We start from the raw sequence: 23,873 nt of genomic DNA on the forward strand, positions 1-23,873 counted from the left end.
ATTTACACATTTTGTGCTTTTAATGAATGTGTTTCTGTAAAATTAAAAAATAAATGTGATGTTACATGGCGTAAAAGGTGTTGAGCCAATCAAACAACAAAAATTCCATAAAAATTGCCAAACTTGCAGAAAAGTGACTATTTCTTCCATTTTATTATTTTGATGAGCGCCTGATTTCATCACGAAGCCTCACATATTTAATTTCTCTGACAAGATGCAGCAGCAAAATTTCTAGAACTTTCTACATTATTATCATGGTCAGTCATGTATTAAAAGCAAGTCAGAGAGATAACTGCAAACATCATGCCAGGCAGCTTACAACTTACAAAAGACAGCAATAGTAAGTCTAAAAAAAATAAAAGGAGCAGACTACACCAAAGCAATTAAAAACCATCGTCAGACTGTGAGCTTAAGTAAATGCTTACATTGCATACATCCACAATAAAATGAATGAATGAATTGTCTTCTTAATTTTAGTAAGAGTTTTACGGCACTTGCAATACAAAAAGGTCATATAAGTGCCGAAGAATAGATTACGTTTTGCAAGAGTAACATACACAAAAAAGGAGGAGGAGAGATAATAGACAGATGTTAGATAGAAAAGAGCAAACAACACCAGAGCACCCGCCAAAAACCCATGAACTGTGTTCAAGAAATTGTAATCCCTGAAAAGTTTCTAAAAAGGTATATTTGTTTGACTTAAAGAACTAAAGAGATGCTCACTGACACAACAATGGCCATTTAGTGCTTGGAAAAAGAAAGACTAATAGAGAGAAACAACTAAGGGGGAGTAAAGAAGTAGGACTCATCAGCAGTACCCTCCATCTACCCACCCCCCAAAAAAGGATACACTGGTACTGAAGCTGTTGAAAATATAGCTCACCTTGGGCTGGTAGTCCCGTCCTGACATATCGCAGTGATAGATGACTCCTGGTGTGAGGAAGGACAAGAACTGGTAGAATATCTCAGTGCCCTTCTTCTTCCCGGAGAAGCCAGCCACACTGCCCACATTCAAGGGGAACTGGTAATTTTGTTTCCCAGAGGCCAGGTCATAGACATACAGCTCGTTCTGAAGGACAAAAACGCCAACTTTTCAAAACCAAAAAACAGACTCTACGAAAACAGACTCTATGTACGTGGCGGGTCAAGATGATGGGCATTGGACAAGTAACCCTCTCTCCAGACCCATCGCACACGCTTTTCTACAAGTACATGCAATAAATTCAAAATATTCCAAGCAGACCTGAAACAATAATGCCAGAGGTCTCTCCCATAGCCTTATGGGCTTTGTTCTCATTACTATTTGCAAATCTTCTTTTAAAAGTTCATAATTTTTCTTCTGCATCAGCAAGTCCATAAGGTGCAATACCAGAAAACAAAGAATACACATTTTCTGACACAATAACAAACTAGCGTTCTCAGAGCCTAAAAAACCCCGTACTAAACACAATCTTTACGTACTGGTTAGCATCTATGTACACACATTGCAAAAATTCTCCAGTGCAGTAGATTTAAATTTACCATCTCTCCCTTGACTAGAGCTTTGAGACCTTGTTTCTATTTCAATTTACTCTTGACTGTCAAAAACATAAATATCTCTCCTTTATATAAAAACTGATACTGTTTTCTTATTGAGAGCTAAACAAAATGATTCATTGCTATTGTCCAGAAACTCAAATGAGACAATTTTTCCCCCTAAAAAAAGAAAGACAACATCTAAAGGTAATGGCAAGCTATAGGGAAGAAGAAAGGGGGGGGGGGGCGGGGGGCATTACGGTTCATTACCTTGACATCCCGAAGGTAACAGAGGACAAGTCGGTCGTTATTGACACATGTGGCCCACTCTAAGACAGCACTGGCGTCCTCCTCCACCAGTGTTTTCCAGTTCTCCTGAGGGGGAAACATTTTTAAAAAATGACATTACTTGTATTCAGTACTACTACCACTACTAATAATAAAAACGAAATGCATTTTTAGAGCCCTTACTCCCGTGTACATACAGTTCTAGGCCCTTTACATCAATCAAAGTACAAAACAACTATGAAAAACAAACATTTGTTCATACATACGGAAAAATGATACATACACACACACATACTGAAGAAAGGTTTTAAAAAGCAGATAGGGGAAAATGGTTGGAAAGGGAAGAGGGTGTCAGGATTGAGTTCTGAAGGTGGATGAGAGGTGAGTGATGATTCTGTCTGGTCATGGAAACTATGGGGCAGGTTGTAACAAGGACAATCCACAATCCACAAGGAATATAAGAGGAAAAGGGGCAAGTCTGAGAGACTGGGGGGAACAAAAGTTTTTTACTTAAGCCTTTGTGAGAGATTTACAGACAGAACTATCAACACAAATGGGTGTCAAAGTTTAGAGGTGACAAGAGAGTAACATAAAAGAAGGAGGAAAGATAAGGACCACAGACGTTTGACAGGAAAATGGAGCAGAACACACCAGAGCGCTTGCCGACCACCAATAGAGTAAAAGTAAGGTGGCAGCAGGAAAGGAAAACCTTGAACAGCCAGTGTGTATTCATAAGAGCAAAAATGATGAAAGGCAGGACCGACCATTCGTGGAAGGGTTATTCCAACTTACAGGTTCTGGTTTGGTGAGGTCAATATTGATCAGTTTGTAGTTTGGAGCTTTCAGGTTGGTCTTGAAAGTGAACACTGGTCCCTCATTGGTGATGTACTGAAACAAACAGAGAATATCATTGGTGTTATTCACAAACCAGCCACATGCAGAAAGGCAAATTTTACAGGAGGGACAAAAAAAAACTGATTATTGTTAAAACGCGCAGCACAATCTTACATATTTCTATACAGAAAGTAAAGTTATAAGTGACGGGACCAAATTTTAATACTACTTGATTTTTCTTAAATACCACAACCGATAGTTTTATTTCGCATGTAGTCGGTTAAGAGATGACAAAAAATGTGCAGCACAATGCAGGTGGCCGGTTCTCTGCACTAAGCCAGTTTGAGCATGACACTTTTGCACACAGCCGTGACATGAGAAGTCATGTAGACAGGCGAAGCTGTGTGCTACTGTTCGCTGTCATAATTAAGTATAGATCTATATGGGCGATGACGAGTCGTAGTATTTAAACTAATATCTTAACGAAAGCCGACTGGTTAAAACAAATGCTTTAGATTGACAAGTCCGGTGCTTTGACTTGACCCTTTGCCAGTAAATTAATTAACCCTAATGGTTGAGAGTAAGCCAGGTTACTAAGAGGTGTGGGTTCAAACTTTGTTGCCTGTCGATTCATAATGGGGACTTTGTATTTAACATTCTAGCAGCCCTCTCGCCTTATATTTGACATTATATGACCAGTGCTAGGAGAACTCGTCAACCCCGTGTCTGAAGGCCAATACTGTGAACTTGTGAAAGGGTGGATTAAACGCCCTATCAACACTATTAGGTTATATAAGAGGAGGGGTGGGGTGGGGCGCTATATCTGCGCGTGTGGAAATTTAGCTGGACTACGTGAAATATCCCAATGAGGCAATGTGTCAGGTCATTATTTTTATTACTTGAATTGTCGATAAGATGACGTCTATGTGTTTACAAAAATATCAAACAAAACCCCAAACTAAAGTTGTTTAAAAAGTCAGGGCAAGACTTTTTAAAAGTATTTGTTTGAGAAACCTCCAGTTTTGTTTGATATTCTCCAAGAGCAGGGCCTTGGTTTGGCACACATTGGTCTTTTCTAATTTGGATCTGGGGGGTTATGGGGTCGATTCTCGGCTGAATTATAATAAGATTTAAAATTTGGTCACTTTGCATCTAAATGTTCAGGGCATGGTTGAAAGACTATAGTAACCGGTATTGTTTGATTGTGCCTAGGTGGGGTTCATTTCTTCCTGTGCATTTAACTTTCATCATTTCTCACTCTTGAGTTCCTGTATAATTATAATAAACAATGAAACAGTATAATAAGCTACATAGACACAAAGATCACATGAATTCAATGATTAGGAGTCTCTACTTTCCCTATCAGCATTGTACGGAGCTTGTCAGTTGACTGAGCATGGTAAAATGGATCGTTTTCAACTGGCATGACCTCTTGCACCGTTTGTACATGTTAGTATTTCTCCTTTTTTCATTTTCCTGGAGTTATTGTAGAGAGGTGTTGGGTCAAGCAGCTCCCACTTTGGTTGGTTTGACCTCTTGGAAGAATTTGGTGGGGCTCACCTCCGTGACTCATCAGGATACACCTCTAGTCCGTAACCAAAGGGTCCCTGACTCTCCTGCTGGGTTAGATGGATGCCAGGTCAGAAATGTTCGTAAAATCCTGAAAGTCACTGGTGTTGCAGAGATTTCACATGGTATGGATGGGGTTTCAGATTGATGACAGTGTTTTATGGATGTACTGGGCTGACACAAAGGCAGGGGAGTTCTTCAACCGCCTCTCGATACAACTGAGCTCGGAAACCCACTTTCCTTTGTAAGATGCCCCGTTTCTAGTATTCTTTTTGGTATTTCCAATCATCACTGTATAAGAGGTACTTCTGGTAGTCAGGATTTCTTTCAAAAAGATTAATATGTGCGATGCAAATTTGTTCGTCATGAGGGACCTTCTGTCTCTGTTAGAAGAAGTCCATCACATCGTTCGTAGCAAAGTTGTAGGACGTGAAATGATGCACCGCCATTTTAATCTTGTAATACAGAGAAGACGCCTTGCTTCTTAGTGCCAAAGGAACAGCTTGCATGTCCATTCAACACCAAAGTGTTTGTCATCTTCACCTAAGGATTTGATGATTTCTTGTCGGTTGTGGTTTTATGTGTTCTTTCTTTGTGCTTTCAATGTTTCAACCAAACTTGTTCATCCACGTTGCAGCAGGAACAACCGCAGCAACACAAGAAGAAGAAGAAGAAGAAGAAGAAGAAGAAGAAGAAGAAGAAGAAGAAGAAAAAGAAGAAGAAGAAAAAGAAGAAGAAGAAAAAGAAGAAGAAGTAGAGAGCTTGTCGAGTCAATCATGTTCTTATGACCAGATACATAATAAATTAATTAACAAATTTAATCTAGTAAATCGAATCATACTTAGGAAAACAAGTCACTTAATTGTGGACTATAATTAATATTAAATATTTCGATGAACACGGATTAAAATTTAAAAGTCTGTCTAGTCCAAGAAAAAAACAATTTTGTATGGAACGTGGGGGTGATGCGCGGCGCCGAAGCATGTGGCTGGTTTGGATGACGCATTGCGATACATGTCAAGACGGCCTGCTGAAACCGAAACAGCTACATACATGATCGGTTGGGCCATGACACTTTTTCCCCAGCTGCAAGTGTCCATATTGGAAAGTCTCAATTAAAAACATATTTCTAGATTTTTTCGAACCTCATATTTAATTTATTTATTGGTGACATGTAGGCCTACCATGCCATTTACTATTCATTGAGCAAATAAAACAAAATTGAAATTTTTGCATGTAGCCGCTTTGTGCATGACACCAACGATATACACCATATTACATCAACATTAAGAATATCTGGGACTTGATAAACTGATTGTCTATATTCTATGTTGACATTTAATTAGAAAAGCGGAAGACAACACACAATTGAGGGTATAGCCCTAGCCATATTTTTATCTAGAAGGAGTGACCGTCCTATACATTAAGACATTTTGTAATTGAAAGTGTACTTGAAAGTGAACAAACACAAGCAAGGGAATGCCAAAATCCAGATCTTTCGTCTTGGAATATTATTCTCCAAATAATTTTTGGAGGAAAAGAAGAAAAAAAAACACACAAAAAACACAAAAACAAAAAAACAAAAAATTAAAGAAAAATAGAGGGCTGCAAGCATGTTTCAGCCATCAACAAAATAAAAAACAAGTAATCTCACTTACATATTTGTAATACGGTCATGAATTGTCTACTGTCCTGAAATATCAAGGATAAATGTAAACCAAACAAAGGCAGGGTGAAAACAGGTCTTGGCCGACTCATCATTGTTGAGTTAATTTAAAAAACCCCACAAACCTGATATTCTGCATCAAAATTGTCCACAATTTTCACGTACGGCAGGATTCCTGAAAAAAATAGCAAAAAAAAAAAAAGGAACAGTTGTTAGTGTATTTGAACATTTCCAAAAACAAACAAACAACAACTCATGTTTACATTTCACAATCCCATACAAGATGGCATTGTAGCGAGTGGACAATGCCTAATTAAATGTATTTTTTAATACCTATGGGACCAGTCTCATATTTGACTTTCAGTTCCCCAGGATTGGAGCTGCCACCCACTTTCTGGACCATGCGAGATAGGTGTTATTCTAATATGAATACCTCAGTCCCCCGGTAAAGTTATAAACATGAAACTTCCACCAAACCGTTAAGGATATATTTCCTTGAGCTAAAACATAATTTTATTTCTATAATATTTTGGTTGGAGTCATTTAGATGCAATCAATTACACAAGGATAAGTTTTTGTCCAGAGTCAGTTCCTAACAAGGGGCTCTCGTGACCTGGAGGTGTTTGCCTCTCATTCAAAGGTCCCGGGTTCAACACTTCTCTAAAATTGTCTCCTTTCACCTCCTATCCTGCTCTCTATCAATGTTCTGTCATCTGCTTTCGGCTCCACTTTCTGCCCCCACCCGCTCATCTCTCAGCCCCCTCCTCTGCGCTCCTGACTCTTTCTGCAGCCTTTCTACTGCTACTCCTTGGCTCCTTCTTACTTGCAACACACCCCTGATCTTCTGGTAGGAAATATTCACACCTAGCCTTCTCGGACAAGGGTAAGAAATCTCGGAGGCCATGTGTGCAAGTTGCAAACATTAAAGATTCCTTGGTGGTCTAAAATCGATAAGAGTAGGCTTCGGCAACTACCCGGGCAAAATTCAAAATTTTCTACAAACTGAAAATACTTATTGTCTCGCACACTCGTAAGACCTTATGCAGTTGAGAGTGCCGTAAAACACCAGAAAGAAAAAAAAAGTTCTTAACATGGATTACAGACAAGACCTTAGACCTCCTTGCCCTTCAATCAATGATAACTAGTTCCAGATCTATCTTTTAATACTTTCTTTTCGATTTGAAGATTCTTGATCCAAATAATCAAGGTCATTCCTAAGATAAAAGAACAGCTTCAAAGCGTACATATTACATCTTCAAATCAAATTCACCACTACCTTGAACAAGAATTTTCAAGAAATAGATCTAGGTTTGTGCAGGGCAGAAATAGGCAATACCAAATTTGCTCTCCAAAGAAACAAAAGGGTGTTGATGCACAAAGCTTCCCTTTGTTTATATGTTCTAGATATTCATGCGCACTACTCGCTATTGAGGAGGGGAAAAAATGGCCTAAATTTTGGTATGCACTGTGATTGGGTTGACTTTATGAATAGACAAGAGAAACAATCCGCAGTGTCCACTCAGAAAATCAATTTTCTCACGCATATGGGGGATTATGCAATATACCTCATATTAAAAAAAGTCTTTAAAAATGTATTTTAAGTGAAAAAAACCTCAAATCCTAGTAGACATCGACATATTAATGGCTAAAGAATCCATTTTTAATGAAAATCAGTTTTTGTCAAAAATTATATTTTTGACCTTTGAAGCCTGATATCACGGAAGAACAAATGCTTCAATTGGTATCTTTCACCAGGCTCACATATGTCTGAGGAAACATTGACACGCCTTTGTATAGATCTAGGTCATTTCGCTAGCGAGTATACCTGTCCAGTCCTAGGGAAGCAGTCGGGCTTCACGAGTATTCTCGTCCACAGTTCAGCGTAGGTGTTCCGAATTTATTTTCACTGAGACAACAAACAAATGTAAAAAACAAGTTTGTTTTATCAAGAATACCCCAAAAAAACCACTGACCATCTAAAAGAAAAGACTCTGAACTCTCGGAAAAAAGACCCCTTAAAACTATTTTTCTCTCATGCGGGAGAGAGAGAGACAGAGAAGGGAGGAAAAAAGGGTCCACAGTCAATATATGACATGAACTTCTGAAACTCCATGTCCAGAACATACTGTCAAGTTTTGCCAGTCAACACTGCACCACGCTCCTTCCCACCACAAAAAAGCCTTATATAGACCTACCTGAGATGCCTCCCTCCAGAGACTCTAGGTCCACATAGAATAGTCGGTTCACAGGGTCACAGCCCTCGCTAGGGGTCAGCAGAAGGTAGCGTCCACAGTCACTCACCTCCGCACCACTAAACAAGGGAAAGAATGATGAAAAAAAACCAGGCACATAGAGTCTGACCTGTCAAAGACGACTATCCATTGTCAAGCAGAAAAGTGGTCGCCTTAAATAGGGTTTTTAGTTTTAGTAAGATTATCATAGCACTTCCAACACAGTTAGGCAATATAAATGCCAAAGATTAGAAGTGTTACAAGGGAGTAACAAACACAAAAAAGAAGGAGAGATATGGACGATAGAGATGTTTGAAAGGAAAGAAGGAGCAAACTGCACCAGAGCACCAACCCGCCAACCACCCACTCTTACAAAGATGGTCCTCTTGGACAAGTGTCATTATTATTGAAAAAAAAAATTCAAAGAGGGGAGGAGGTTTGTAGTACAAGTGATTGTCTGTCTTGAAAGGTGGTTGTTAGAGCAGGTTCCACTGCAGTTTGTTATATTCAACCATTACAATATATATATATATATATACCATGAAAAAATGAAATCAAACGTCGGTTTTACTTATTTGTTCCCACATTTTTTCCCTTGATCAAACAGACTCTGGCTGCGACAATTATTTGTTTTTCTTTCTGTGAAGTTAGCAGAATGCAATTCCTACAGTATGTCTGAAAAGCCTCTCTTTCATTTGGTAGTTTGGCAGGGGAAAACAAAGCTCATTTTCAAACACCTGAATGTAGTAAGATTTCCTGAACTTACTAGACAAAACAAAAAAGAAATGTATGCAGCACATACAAAAAAAGGTAAGCATGTCACATGAAAATGAAAGAAAAAATTCAGGAAATTTCCACATTTTGTCAGTTCTAGAAATATGTGAAAAAGCCGCATCAAATTTCAGTTTGAAAAACTTAAAACATCTGCACGGCCAAAAGGACAAATGAGAGGGGTGAAAAATTTCCTGAACCTCACCTTTCAATTCATGAGCCGCATTGAGCAGTTCCAAATGTCTCACAAGCTAAGGCAAGAGAAAACTAGGAGAAATAGGTTGAAATACTAAAACTCTCAAAAGTGATATTAACACTTTGCAGTCATATGGCCAGCAGTACAAAATATCCCGTCTGGTCACCCAGCAAGGAGAGTGACTGCAACGCTCTTCTCGGGCCTGTGCCAGGTGACTGGAACGAATCTTTTTCACAGTCGTATCATTGCGCTGAGTGACCGCAAAGTGTTAAAACAGACACTATAACATATGTCTCTCAAGAGCATATCATGAGATAAGATATTAGATCTATTGCTTCCATCTAGGCTAGAATCTATTTGTTGAAACTTTCAAGATGATTATTTTTTATTTTAATTAGATGATCATTTTTTAAATTTTAATAAAACATTGTCAACTAACCACAGGCCACATTAATTATTTATTGCTGGGTGGACTAGCAAACCGGAGTGAAATTGCTCACAGGATGGATTTTGCCCACGCCTGACTTACATCATCCATTTTGGGAAGTCTGGCATCTCTCCCACCAGGACATCTGCCGTCTGCTCAGTGCCCAGACGGTGAAAGTACAGCTTCTGGTGCAGATTGGACGTGGTCTCTGTACCGTCAACCTTGCCTTCCTGATTCGGGTAACTCTGGGAATGACCATTAAACGATACGATACAAATAAGCAGAAGTAAACCAATCATCACATCTTTATCCCTTTCCCTAATTATTTTCACTGTTTCTCCTTTCCATCACCAAAAATTAATATGACTCACACTCTTGCGGTAAATCTTCTCTCTTTACCTCACCAACCAAAGTCTTAATTCCAAAAATTCAGAGGGCACAATTGACATAATTTAGATCATTCTAGAGGTAGGCTGCTTCCACCCTATCAGTCAGGGCCAATCCAAGTTGCATGGAAACAATGCATTACAAAAGACTAAAGCTGAGTGACAAAAATATTTGATACAAATCTCACTTTGATAGACATTAAATTAAAAAACAACATTTTTAGCTTTATTAATAGCTTTACTCCACTTACAACACAATTCCATCATATTAGTGCCAAAGATTAGAGTTGTTTCCAAAAAATGCCATACAAAGAAAGAACGAGAGTTTTCATTTTCTTCAAAATTTTACGGCACTTGCAACAAAGTAAGGTCATATAAGTGTAGAAGATTAGAGATGTGTTACAAGAGAGTAACAAACACAAAAAAGGAGGAGAGACCAAGACAACAGATGTTTGACAGGAAAGAAGGACCAAACCACACCAGAGCACCCGCCAACCACCCACGAGAGACTACGATGATATATTAAATTGATAAATTTACAAGTATTCATACGACCTTAGAGCATGCATTGGAATAATTAGTTACAGTTAGAATACTGAGTATGTATCTAGCTTACGATTATTATTGTTTATATTACGGTTTATTAACTTCATTTATATTATGCATGAAACTGTAAGCCTGTGTATGTGTGTGTGTGTGTGAGTGTGTGTGTGTGTGTGTGTGTGTGTGTGTGTATGTGTAAGTGTGTACGTGGTGAAACACCAAACCAATGTGCCAGGATCAGGACAATAAAGAGGTATCTTATCTTATATGTGACACTACTTGGTAGAATCAGGTGCTCGTCAATTTTTGGACATACGAGGTAATTGGTATCATCTAAAATCCTGCTCATTTGCTTTCCTTTTAGTGAAAAAAATAAATAGATCTATGTTGAACAGAAGTTGAATATTTGCGATCGAAGGAGGTCAGGTTTGTCTCGTTTCAGAGGTAAAATTAGCGAGAAAATGGTCCCCAAAGTTCAGTAACTTTCATAGCCTAAGAGTCATTGGAAACTGAAAATTTACATTTTTTGTGCCTTTAATCAATGTTTTTCAGAAAAATCCACACAAAAATACGTTTTTAAACGGACATAAAAGATGTTAAGCCAAACAACAAAAATTCGATAAAAATTGCCAAACCAGCAGAAAAATGCTGGCTTCTTCCATTTCAGTATTTTGACGAGCACCTGATTTCAACACGATGCCTCACATATGTTGGATAGGAAAGAAGGAGCAAACCACACCATACCGCTGGTCAACCATCTACAGGAACAATAACCAAGGTAACAAAACGCATCAAATTGTGCTACACTCACATTATAAAAGAAGCCGGTGTGATCATGAGTCCATGCCATGCTGGAAAACTTGACTTGCTCCAAAACATCAGGAAGATCCTCACCAGACGGGGCTTTCTTGAACTGAAGGAGAGAACCACTGGAATGGGTTAGTACTAGTTTTAGTAGAGGTTTTATGGCACTCGCAACTGCATAAGGTCATATGAGCGCCAGAAGATTAGAGGTGTTACAAGAGAGCAACAAACATAAAAAAGAAGAAGGGGAGATAAGGATGATAGATGTTTGATAGGAAAGAAGGAGCAGACCACACCAGAGCACCCGCCAACCACCCACAAACGGGTTAGTACTAGTGGCCAGGTCTGGAAAACACAGGCATAAACAAATAGCATTTTTAGCTTTAGTAAGGATTTTATGGCACTTGCAATACAATAACGTCATATAGGTGCCAAAGATTAGAGATGTTACAAGAGTCACAAACACAAAGAAGAAGAAGGAGAGATCTGGATGATAGATGTTTGATCGGAAAAAAAGAGAAAGCTACACCAGAGCAACCATGATCCACACGCACAAATAGCTCTATTTTATCAGAGGAACATCTTGCAGATTATTGAGCTCTCATATACAAAAAAAACCCTGCTATTACAGTGTGAGGCTTAGGAGTGAGTAAAAAAAAAAAAAAGAAATACTCGAGTACTCAAATCTTGAGCACAGGCTAAGCGTATTATTTTCTGATCCCTCAACTAAATTTTTACAATTTGTGTTACGATGAGGAGGAATCCGGCGCTCTGCAATTTTTCGGCCTATGGAGTTATTGGTGACATCTTAAAGCCTGTCCATTTGCCTTAATTTCGATGAATACAATACCAATTTATCTTGGATACAAGTCGAGATATTTGCGACTGAAGAAGGTGGGGTCGCCTGGTTTCAGAGGTAAAATTAGAAAGAAAATGACCACCAAAGGTTAGTTATTTCCTTAGCTTGAGAGCCCATGGAAACTGAAAATTAACATCTTTCGTGCATTTAATCACTTCAAGTAAAATCCCCACAGAATGTGTTTTTGGTCCTAAAAAAAGTTTTTAAAGCCGAAAAACAAAAAATTCGATTAAAAAAAACTAAAACCTGCGGAAAATGCCAGTTTCTTCACATTATTATTTTGATGAGCGCCTGATTTCGCCACACTGCCTCACATTTATTAAAAATAATAATTATACAAAATCAGGAGAAAAAAATATTAGTAGTATAACAAACAAAAGTTTCAAAATTACTGAGGTGATCTGAAACAGTACACAAAGAAAAGATAGGGGCAAAAAAAAACTCCAACAATGCGGCAACAAACAAAAATGGCCATAATTGCAAAATTTTTGTTTCTGCAAAGACCCATCTGGGGGGGGGGTTGGAATGAAAACTCGAGTGATTACCTGAGTACTCCGAAATTTTAGACTTGAGCGAATACTCGGGTATTTAAAAACTACTCAAAGGCAGATCTTGCAGGGTTTAAATACTTGAGCACTCGAGGGGACTAGAGTACTTGCGCACTCCTAAAGAGGATGCCTCCAAAGGTAGAAACACTAACTACTAAAAATGAGCCACCAAAGCAAGCTCTATTCAGCAGTTCGAAATATTTTTAAAAAATATTCTTTACTATATATAGCATAAAAGTAAAAAACTCTCCTAAACAACACGTCCCTATAAAACTATACAAGTTAAGAAAAATTTTTAACTTTATCTTTGTCAGTTAAGATTTAGGACCTTTTGAAAAATGGTCAAAATTTTTAAAATATACTTCAGGCTTGAAAGTTTGGTTATTGTTTATCATAGTTGGTTTTTTTAATGTCTCCTTAGACCATTTTCAGCTTTAGACTTACAAGAGCACAGTCTCACAACTGGGGAAATTTTAATTTATAAAGCCCCCACCAGCATTTGTACACTATCTGGTAATTTTTTGTCCTTTATTGGGTATTAGTCAAAGATTTAAGAGTAATTTTTCTAAGCAGCTAGAGTCTTTCCACAGTGGGACCTTATCCTGCATGCACCACAACTTGGTTTCCTACCATTGGTGTCCTCCAACAACCAGTCTCACATTTCAAGAAGTCAAGTACAAAGTACCATTACAGGTTTTATCAGTTTTTGCATAGTGAGTAGTAACCGACTACTTCAAAGGGATCATGAGAGGTACTTAGAGAGAAAAAAACCCAGTCTATCACGTCACCAGAAGGCAACTATGTGACACACATGTCTGACATCTATGGCACTCTTTTCCAGTTATCCTGCCATCAGGTTCTTTGATAATCCAGCACTATTTTGTTTCCCAATGTCTGCAAGCTTGCACAACTGGCTGTGAGTACCCAAGCAAGGGTTATTTATTTTTTTATAGTAGAGGGATTTACTGCGCTCGCAACTGCGTAAGGTCATATGAGCGCCAAGGGGCGGGTGTCAACAGAGAAGTCTTTACAGGGAATCAGACTTAGACTGCTCACCACTCTAGCTTCAACAGCACAAGGTCTGCTTCGACTATCAAGGCACCCCGGAAATAGCAGTTCACAAGAGAGTGACAAACATACAAAAGAAGTAGAGGAAAATGACAATAGTATGGATCAGGAAAGAAAAAGCAGCAGTTCCCTGTTGTAGATCAGGCAGTTATGAGCGGGACACAAGTCAGCCCATTTACAATTCTATTATGCTTGAAAGAGAAATGTCACCCCTTTGGGAATGGCCTAAAGACACTACAGTCAGTGGCACTGCCCAGGGGGGTAAGCAAGCTTTAAGACACTTCCAAAAACAATTAGGTCATATAAGATTAGAAGTGTTACAAGAGAGTAGCAAACCCAAAAAAAGAAGGAGAAGAGATAAGAACAATAGACGCTTGTTAGGGAACAAGGAGCAAACCACACGGTACACCAGAGCACCTGCAAACCTCCAATCACCAGGTCTTTTGGCAGTCCAGTGCTTTTTTGTCTCTTAATGCCTGCAAGTGTGAACCACTGGCTGTGAGTACCCAGGCTAGGGTCATTGATGTAAAGTCATTGTCCACATCTCATCGGTACGATGGTTCAAGAGGGGGGACCATTGGTCTCTAGTAGACATCATACTATACATCTGATACTCCTGGCTCCATTATGTACACTTCAAACTGATAAGCTTTGCAACTGTTGCTACTTATTAGCATTTTTGTGCTATGAGATACAGCTCTTTTTTAATGTAACTTTTAAGATGTAATTTGCTTCCCCATCTACAGAAGGCCTCATCTATTAAGACCTGTATTTTAGGAATGAGAAGGGTGGAGGAAAAAAATTTCTGTGGATGGTTATAAAGCTGTGTCACTTTGAAAAAGAGAGCCTATGTCACTTTGAAAAAGAGGGCCAAGTTCTCTTGACTGGGCGAAGTGTAATTATCATTGTTACATAGACAAAAAGATAGTTAATCGGACGTTGCATTTTGGTAAGAGTTTCATGGCATTTGCAACACAATTAGGTCATACAAGTGCCGAAGATTAGAGGCGTTAAAAGAAAGTAAGAAACACACAAAAAATAAGAAGGGATGTTTTTAAGCCCGTTTGGCAGTAGAAATTTTGTTAACAAATGGTAGGGTGCACTTTTCTCTTATTTGCCTATAAGTGCTTGATTTAAAGATTGGGTATTAGTGACGTGCAATGGAGGATAAGGGAGAATTACTCTTTGCCCATCTCAGTCAACATCTTTCCAATCCATCAAGCTTCCAAAATGTTTGTACTTTCTCTTGATGAGCACTGTATTTTACTGATACAGCAAAAAAGTTGAAAGTATATTTTAATTTAAATAGTCAATAATTGAATATCACGTCAAATATTTATGTACCCTCTTCTTTTGCTAATTTTGCATATATGTGTCAATCTATTTGAATGAGTGCTCACTGAAAACTCTCGTGCCATCTTTCTCGTTTTCACGAATTGATTACCAACATACTCTACTAGCTGGCCTACCAAATACCACTCTTCAAATTACAGCTTTGTCAGAATTATCCTGCTAGTGCTATGCTTAGAAAAGAAGAAAAGGAAACACGTTGCTCCCATATTTAGAACATAGCATTTGCTCACAAAGGAAACAAAGACTTTGCTTACAGAAGGAACGCAGAATTTACTCAGAGAGTACATAGACTTTGCTCACAGAGGGAGAAGAATACAGACTTTACAAACATAGGGAACACAAAGTTTACTCAAAGACAGAACCCAAACTTTACTCACAGAGGGAACATAGACTTTACTCACTCACAGATGGAATACAAACTTTGCTCATAGAGAGAATACAAACTTTACTCAGAGGAAAAAGAACACACACTTTACTCACAAAGGCAACACAGACTTTACTCACAGAGGGAATACTGACTTTACTCACAGGGAGAATATAGACTTTACTCATAGAGGGAATACTGAATCTATTCACAGAGAAAACACAGACTTTGATAACACAGGGAACACAGACTTTATATACCTTGACAGTGATCCAGTCCGAGCCACTCTTACTGAGGCCATAAGCCAAGGTCAGGCCATTCTCTGTGAAGGCAGAGCCCCTAAGAGACACAGTCCCATCGTCTGACAGTTTGTTGGGGTCCAAGAAAACTCTTGGCTCAGCATCAAGGCTGTCTTGGACGTACATGACACTGCAAACCCCCAAAAAAGAATTGGATAAAATAGGAAAGCATTCTAGAATATGTTAATACAAAAACTAACAATAATAATAATGAGAATTTGCATACATGTTTTGACAAAAAACAAAACCGAGCCTCCCCCCACCCCATTCCCCCCCCCCCCCCCAAAAGCCAGCCACCATAGCCTACTTGTGGGGAGATCCAAAAGGTTTATACAATTTGTGGGTAGGCCTAGGTACTGTGGGGGGAATAGCAGGCGTGGACTAACGGAATGAGAGATTAAGAATATAATAAGCCGTGCTGGCAAGGCTAAAAATACACATTACACACCTTGCTGAGGTACTAACGAAAGGAGAGATTAAGAATATAATAAGCCGTGCTGGCAAGGCTAAAAATACACATTACACACCTTGCTGTTACACTAGCATTGTCCTTTTTCTCAATCCTTATTCCATTGTCTGTGCTCTCTCTTACTTTATGACTGCATTGTTGATTGTTGGAGTACATTCTGTTCCCTTGCTTTCGTCCATTATAGGCCGGTTCTTTGATTGTTGCACTGATGTTATTTCAGAGATTACATTGTCCTTCAGATTGTAAATTTGTATTCCGTTTCTGATTTATTTGTTCAAAATTACATGCATAATTACTATTAGTATTGTTATTATTAGGCCTATTATACTGCCAACAGAATTTTCTTGAACCTTTTCAACCACTTACTGCTTGAAGTCTTAGCTTATATGTAAGTAAATCTGTGAAGTTAAATTTAGTGCGATTTCATCAAATTGTACCATGTCAAGCAAACGCATGGGAAGGATTGATTAGCAGTTATTTTGAGAACAATAAAGAAATAAAGCTACCAATAAAAGAACCTCCCAAAGACAATACAACCTAGCAAACAGTAGTGTTAGGCGACGCAGCGACAGTGTGCATGTCGCATGTGTGTTAGATCTATCAATCGCTGCTGGCTCGGTAAAAAGTTTTTCTCTTGTCGATTTCTCCCCCCCCCCTTTTTTTTTTCAAGCAGAAACTACACACTAGTGGTTGCCTGTTTTTATTACTTCCCCTCTGCAACAGTCGCCTTTTTGTTATTTATTTTTAAAAAGCGAAAAAAAAACATTGTTTCATCATCGCATGCGCTGCGCAAGCCATAAGTGCTTTACTTAAAGAGGCAGACACACACTGAGCTGAGAATCACTGGATGAACAGATTAGTGCTGTGACTGTAAATAGTAAATATTCAATAAAGAATTAAAGAATGCTGCTGACAGACTGACTCATCGCATTAGGCCTCGCCTTTGGCCTACATGTACCGGTACATATAAGAAAGAACTATTCACACACGATATTCGAATAGCACGAATAGTGACATCGCACTTCGAAGCTTCGATGATTTAAAAAAACAACTCAAAATCACACAGCACTACTTCTTACTGCTGTCTTTCACTTTCAATCTTTCAACCATACCCCTGATCTTCTGGTAGGATAGATCTACACCTCTAGCCTTCTCAGACAAGGGCGATAAATCTCGGAATCCCGTGTGTAAGTTGCGCACATTAAAGATCCCTTGGTGGTCTAAAATCGATAAGAGTAGGCTTCGGCCGCCACTCTGGCAAAATTTCCTAAGGACTGAAAATGTTTAATGTGACCCGTACGCTCATATGACCTTATGCAGTTGCAAGTGCCGTAAAACACTTCCCCACCAAAAACAAAAACAAAAAAGAAACAACTCCTGTCTGCCAGGGCCAAACTGAAATGGAGATAGCTGAAGAAATAACTTCTCCACAAGGGAATTGAACTAATGTCTTGAGTGTGTTACAGTAAATAGGTAAACAGTTACATCATAGACTCCGATAAAATAGCAGTGCAGCACACAATAAGCTATTATTTGTCACTGGAGGACCCAACACATCATGCTCAACTTCAGCAGATAGGTAAAAGAACTGGTATGACAAATGAATCGGATTTCACAAGTGTGACCAACCGAAGAATACTGAAACAATACATAGATTCAAGTGCTCCACTCTCAAAGACCTGTGGAACAAAATTGATAGCCAGTAGCATGACATTAGTAGTAGGATTTCAGCACTGAGAGGTTACATAAGTGGATTCAACACAAAATTTTGACAGGACTGACCCAAATTGGGTTGAGGGCCATGAAAACTCCCTGAACAACCCATGTTCAAAAGCTAAACACAGAACTACAGAGTATAAAAATCAACACGTCAAAGATAATACAATAAAGTACCTGGTCCTTGAGGTAAGAAGCTCACCTTTGGTTCTGCAGCCCAGAGTTATGAAAGTAATAGTAGTGGTCGCCATGCTTTTTAGGGCAGCCATATTTTGGGTAATCCCAGACCTCAGTAATGCTGTGGACGAAACCCATAGACAAGAGGAAATATTTATATTCTAAAAAAGAAAAGTTGTTCCCGCATCCGATCTGGACATGAGGGATTGCCTTGCCTTGTCAGTGAGACAACTTCCTGGGCTTTCAGCATATTGTGGTAGGGCGGCCAGTTCCTTTCCACGCCCCTTTTACTTCCCCAACTCGAAGTCAGGTACCCATTACTACTGGGTGGGCAGGCGAGGGCGAAAAAAATCTGTGTCTGAACCGAGGCTCGAACCCAGACTTTCCGCTTCGGTGACGAGCGCGCTAGGCGCTCCGCCACCGCACATTCACGTATATTATACATCATTAAAAACAATCGTATTTCAGATATGTGGAATAAACTATAGTCAAAATTGTCTATGATGGCTACTCATTATTGAGGAGAAAAGTGGTTGTCTTAGACAGTCTACAGCCTTTAAAACTCAAAAGTAGCCCTACTCTGGATGTCTACACTAAATCCAGAGGCAAACATGCAACAAAAATGCAACAAGTAATCTGATGAAACTGGAACTACTATGATGAAATTGAAACAATTGGCAATATAGTAGAGCTAATAACGTTAGTTCTGAAATATAATTTAATTTGCTGGTAAATCACCTATTCAAATCCAAAACATAAAGGTTGAAATCTTGGAGACATAAAATTCAGATTCTGCATTTAACAGATGCAATATATGGGACAGCAAAAAGTGCAGCCACTAACAGGATCCAAACACCTTACCCTTATTTTTATATTTCTAAAGAAAAGAAAAAAGGATTTACCGCTTTTGAATCTGCTCTTTCACAGGGCAAGCATTAATGAAAGGTCTCGAAATGCTGTTCTGAGCATCAACAAAGGCTTTTGTTTCCTCTCCATCAGGATCTTCCATCCACCGGTAAGGATCTTTCACCTGGGATTAAGACAAACAACCGGATACATTTTCTACAAAAATAATTCCTCAAGTGAAAATAAAACAGGTCCCACTTTTAAAACTTTGATTTGAGCTGATAGAGTAATTGAGGTTACATTATGGAAGTGCATATTAAATTAAGACACTGTAAAATAATATCACTAAAATATCAGTCAATATGAAAATTAAGACACTGTAAAATAATAACACTAAAATATCAGTCAATGGACTAGAGGGTATTGAGATAACATTTTCCCTGGCAAGGTTTCAACTTAAAATCAAACTTAAATGCTAATAATTCTGACCACTAATCCTACCCTCAGTTTATGAATTTTAACCTTCCTCTTGAATTTTTTTCTTAAAAATCTCTTAACAGTTGCAATACTCGTCAATACATGCATGCTTTTACTCTTCAGTAAGCCTTCCTAAAAAACAAAAAACAAAATGCAGACCTACCTATAAAATTCCTTTAAATTTGTTTGTTTTGTAGGTAAACAAAAGTGTCATGCAATATAATTTGTTTGTTTGATGTTTTAAAAAAAATAAAAGATAGATACAAAATTAACAAAAATTGAACTGTTATTTATAAAATTACATTAATATCTAAAAATGAAAAAGGAGTAAAAGGGACATTATAATATTATTAATATTATGTTCCAATGTGGAAGAATCAGACAATCATCAATTTTTGGGAATATCGTCACTGTCGTAAGCAATCTACACAAGTAAGTCCTCCCAAAGTTCTATATTTAAAGACGTATCTCTTTCAGCATCACCAAAATGCAGTTAAATGCTATGGTTAAGGCTTACAATTTTCTTGCTTTTCATGATTCTTGATAGGAGAACAGCACAATAATTTTAAAAACTAGTTTTTTGTCTCGGTGTAAAAAGTACCCATACAGACTTACTGCTTTAGGCCAGAACGACACGCTCTGCGCTGTTTCCATTTATCCCCATCCGCCAGAACAACACAGAGTGTGTTGTTTTCATCTCCCTTAATTCTATACACATGTTTCCATCCATCCTCCAAATCCATGTCTATAATACTGGTAAAGTTAAAAATAGACATACGTATGATACTTCCTTTCTTTTGAGAGCTCGAACCTTGAACGTGTATTTTTCAAAAGGTAGTCCATTGTATCGTAGACAAATTTTATATCTCTAGAGTCCGAGTCATTTTCCAACTCAGAATTGTTACTGAAATCCCATTACACCCTGCTTTTCAGCATATTTTAATTTCACTTTCTAGGCTTCCTAGGTTCAAGAAGTCTTTGGTCTAAAAATATGAAGGAATAAAGATAGAACTTTGTAACTGGGCACACATGCTTTTATTTCTCTACATAGTCACCATGCAGAGGAACACATTTCTTCCACCTCTCTTTGACCTTCAAAAGTTATTGAGAGAAAAATGACCCAGAATGGACCTCTAACCAGTCTTCAGCTTCAATGGCGTCCTTGTTGTCATGGAAACAAAGTCCTTTGAGCATTTTTTTTTTAACATTAAAGAAAACAGGGAAAAGTCTGAGGGGGCCAGGTCTGGTTGGTGATAAGCTGGGTGTGGCAGGATTTCAAAGCCGCACTGTTCTGCTGTCTGGACTGCTTGTTGTGCTCTGTGCTCATGGGCGTTGTCATGCAGTGGGAGGACCCCATTACGGAGTTTTCTGAGCCTTTTTCTCACCAATTCGGACCGCAATTTTATCAGCAAACCCGAGTCTGTTTTTCCATTTTCCAGGTAGTCAGTCATGATGATACACTCACAATCCCAAAGAAATTGTCTAAAGGCTGGTGAAATTGTATAACTCTACAATGATTCCTTCATACCCAGACCAACGACTTATAATTGAACCCCCCTCGTATATTATATCTACAGCAAGTTATTAATGAGATTTATAGATGTTTTTATATAATTAAATAGGACAAATAATGGCATAGTAATATATATATATATATATATGTAATTTGACTTGCACGCCCCCCTGACCTAAAAAGAATCTAGGGGGTTCCAAGGAGGCAAGCCCCCCTGCACTTCACCATGATTTGATGTTTTGGCAATTAAGATTGATATTTTACTTGAAAACAATTGATTTGCAAGGGTTTTGGTGGTCATATAAATGTGTGTGTCTTGCAGTAAAAATTATGGCAGTTTAGCCCTCAAAACAGTCCAGTAGGGGAAATCTTTTGTGATTTCGGAAAGTTTCAGCACCCTCTTGGCTCAGGGTAGACCTAGGTTCTTCTAGATCTATGGCATGGCCCAGGTCTAGATCTTGACAAACAGACATTATAAATCATAGATCGAGCTTCGAGGCCTAGATCTAGATCTAAATGAAGATTGCTTATAAATTTAAATGTCTTTTCGATGAACAACCGTTTTTCCTCCGTTTGGAGTAGAAGGAACTAATAAAAAGACAATTTGAAGAAAATAACAAGGTCATAATTTCTATTTATAAAAAATTCTCCCCCCCGCCCCCACTCTCTCTTTCTCGCTCTCTCTCTCCTCTGTGTATCGCTCGCCTTCTCTTTCTCTTTGTTTGTCTCTTTCTTTCTCCCCCACCTACTTCACTCTATCTTTCTCTCGTTCCCTCCGGTCAACTGGGGCATGTGATATTTGCTAGCCCTTCCCCCTTTTCTGCGTGTTCTCTCCCCCCCTTTTTCTCTCTCTCTCACACACACACTCTCTCTCTCATTTTCTCTCTCTCTCTCTCTCGAGTCTGGGTGCTGAAACTTTCCGAAATCACAAAAGATTTCCCCTACCGGGTCTGTATACTTTGTCGTGACTTTGTTCCTGGTTACCGGGTCTTTTTGTTTGTTTTTTGTAAAGTGTTTTACGGCGCTCGCAACTGCATAAGGTCATATGAGCGCGCGGGACACACCTAATATTTTCAGTTGGTAGGAAATTTTGAATTTTGCCCGGGTGGCGGCCGAAGCCTACTCTTATCGATTTTAGACCACCAACGGATCTTTATCGTGCGCAACTTGTGCACGGGCCCTCCGAGATTTTTCGCCCTTGTCGTAGATCTTTCCTACCAGAAGATCAGGAGTGTGGCTGAAAGACAGCAATAAGAAGAAGCGAAGGAGTAGAAGTAGAAAGGCAGCAGAAAGAATCAGGAGCCCAAAGGAAGGGGCAAAGGAGGTGAGGGGGTGGGTCCAGAAAGAGGAGACCAAAGCAGACAACAGAACATTGCTAGAGAGCAGGAAATGAGGTGAAAGGAGACAAATTAAGAGAAGAAAATTTTTCTGTCGCTACCCGGATTCGAACCCGGGACTTTTTGAATGAGAGGCTAACACCTTAACCTCTAGGCAACGAGAGCCCCCTTACCGGGTCTGTATACACTTCGAAAACTAAATCACAAAAAAATCCCTCCATGCCGTCCCCCCTGGTACACCTTACACACACACACACGCGCGCGCACACACACGGGCCACTCCATTCGCAAACCAAAACAACTGTAGAACGGAAACCGTTCGGATAAAAAGAGTTCAATTTTATTTCGAAGTGACTATTTCTCTGAACGTTCGGGAAAATAAAGCTGAACTCTATTTCTCCGAACGGTTTTCGACCTTGAGATTTTTTGGGTTATTTGCAAGATTTAGGCGTCATCCTTTCATTTCTGCCATTCTGCGAGGACTGGGAAGAAGCATTTTTTGCATCAAATTCAATTTCTACAGCTAGATCTAGAGATTTTTAAGAATATATTCAGATACTTCAGTTGTGGTTGAGGCAACGTTCCCGGACTACACATTCATTTGAAAATACCTTCAATAGGTACTGCGAGAAAACAAGACTGCTCGACCTTGGCAGTAACCTATTTTGCATTTAGTCACCCAGCAAAAACTAATATCATGTAAAAAAAAATCCCTCAACCCCCCCCCCCCCCCCCCACACACAGACATACACACGTATGCCCACTCATGACTCACACAATATACAGGCACGCACGCTAACACACACACACATACACGGGCCATTCCATTTATTATCAACAAATCTCGGGAACGGAAACTGTTCGGAGAAATAGAGTTCAAGTTTAGGCCCTATTTTCTCGAACGTTCGGAGAAGCCAGCCGAACATTTGGAGAAATTTTAATAGAGACGGTCAATTAATTCTCTAACGGCCTAACTTTTGAGATGACAGTGACTCAGTGACACTGACTGAGTGACAGCCTTGGCCTTGATCATTGATCATAGAGAATGCCCGGTCTGAATGGACCAAGACCAAGTCCAAGTCCAAGAGGAAAATTTAAATCATTGGATGGACTCTAGATCTAGACACTCCTGCCTGTGACTGCAGTCGCATTGTCTATCTAGATCTATAGATCTGGAATCTAAATTTTTCTAATACATTTGATACATGCAATAGATCTATATTATAATGTAGATCTAAATCTAGAGACTTCTAAATCTAGATCTAGATCTAATCTAGGAGGGAAAGGTACGACTTGGTGTGGCCAATGAGCCCAGGCCAGAGTGTGGCTTATGAAAACAAAGACAGCCAAGCGTTGCGAAGCCGGTAGGTAAGACAACACACATGAGCTGGAATCAGGGGTGTAGCAATCTTTGAGACTTACCTCTTGGCCATGGTAATTATCAGCAACAGTCTCGTCTCTACGTGGTGTTGGATACTGAAATTTTCCCATTTTGACTTTCTGGTGACTGAGTTCGCGTCTTCCACGATCAGCGACTTCCAAGCAATAAAAGATATAAACTGCGAAAACAACTGCCACCGAGGCACCAAATTTCCAAAGGAAATGCATCGCAGTTTT

General features: G+C 39.0%; 1 protein-coding gene across 1 annotated transcript in view; it reads right to left on the reverse strand.

Annotated features, from left to right (window-relative positions):
- The window catches only part of LOC101855328 (prolyl endopeptidase), a 40,231-nt gene extending 16,358 nt beyond the window's left edge, over nucleotides 1–23,873 (reverse strand). The window contains exons 1-11 of the mRNA XM_005095010.2: nucleotides 23,679–23,873; nucleotides 18,986–19,113; nucleotides 18,109–18,204; nucleotides 15,683–15,851; nucleotides 11,238–11,339; nucleotides 9,600–9,742; nucleotides 8,068–8,183; nucleotides 5,998–6,047; nucleotides 2,596–2,691; nucleotides 1,786–1,890; nucleotides 884–1,069 (exon numbers count right to left, since the gene is read on the reverse strand). Of these exons, the coding sequence (XP_005095067.2) occupies nucleotides 884–1,069; nucleotides 1,786–1,890; nucleotides 2,596–2,691; nucleotides 5,998–6,047; nucleotides 8,068–8,183; nucleotides 9,600–9,742; nucleotides 11,238–11,339; nucleotides 15,683–15,851; nucleotides 18,109–18,204; nucleotides 18,986–19,113; nucleotides 23,679–23,864 (1,377 nt within the window). The 5' untranslated portion in view covers nucleotides 23,865–23,873. The remainder of the gene's footprint in view (nucleotides 1–883; nucleotides 1,070–1,785; nucleotides 1,891–2,595; nucleotides 2,692–5,997; nucleotides 6,048–8,067; nucleotides 8,184–9,599; nucleotides 9,743–11,237; nucleotides 11,340–15,682; nucleotides 15,852–18,108; nucleotides 18,205–18,985; nucleotides 19,114–23,678) is intronic.

The sequence above is a fragment of the Aplysia californica genome, unplaced genomic scaffold (assembly GCF_000002075.1).
Source record: "Aplysia californica isolate F4 #8 unplaced genomic scaffold, AplCal3.0 scaffold00093, whole genome shotgun sequence".
NCBI lineage: Eukaryota > Metazoa > Mollusca > Gastropoda > Aplysiida > Aplysiidae > Aplysia > Aplysia californica.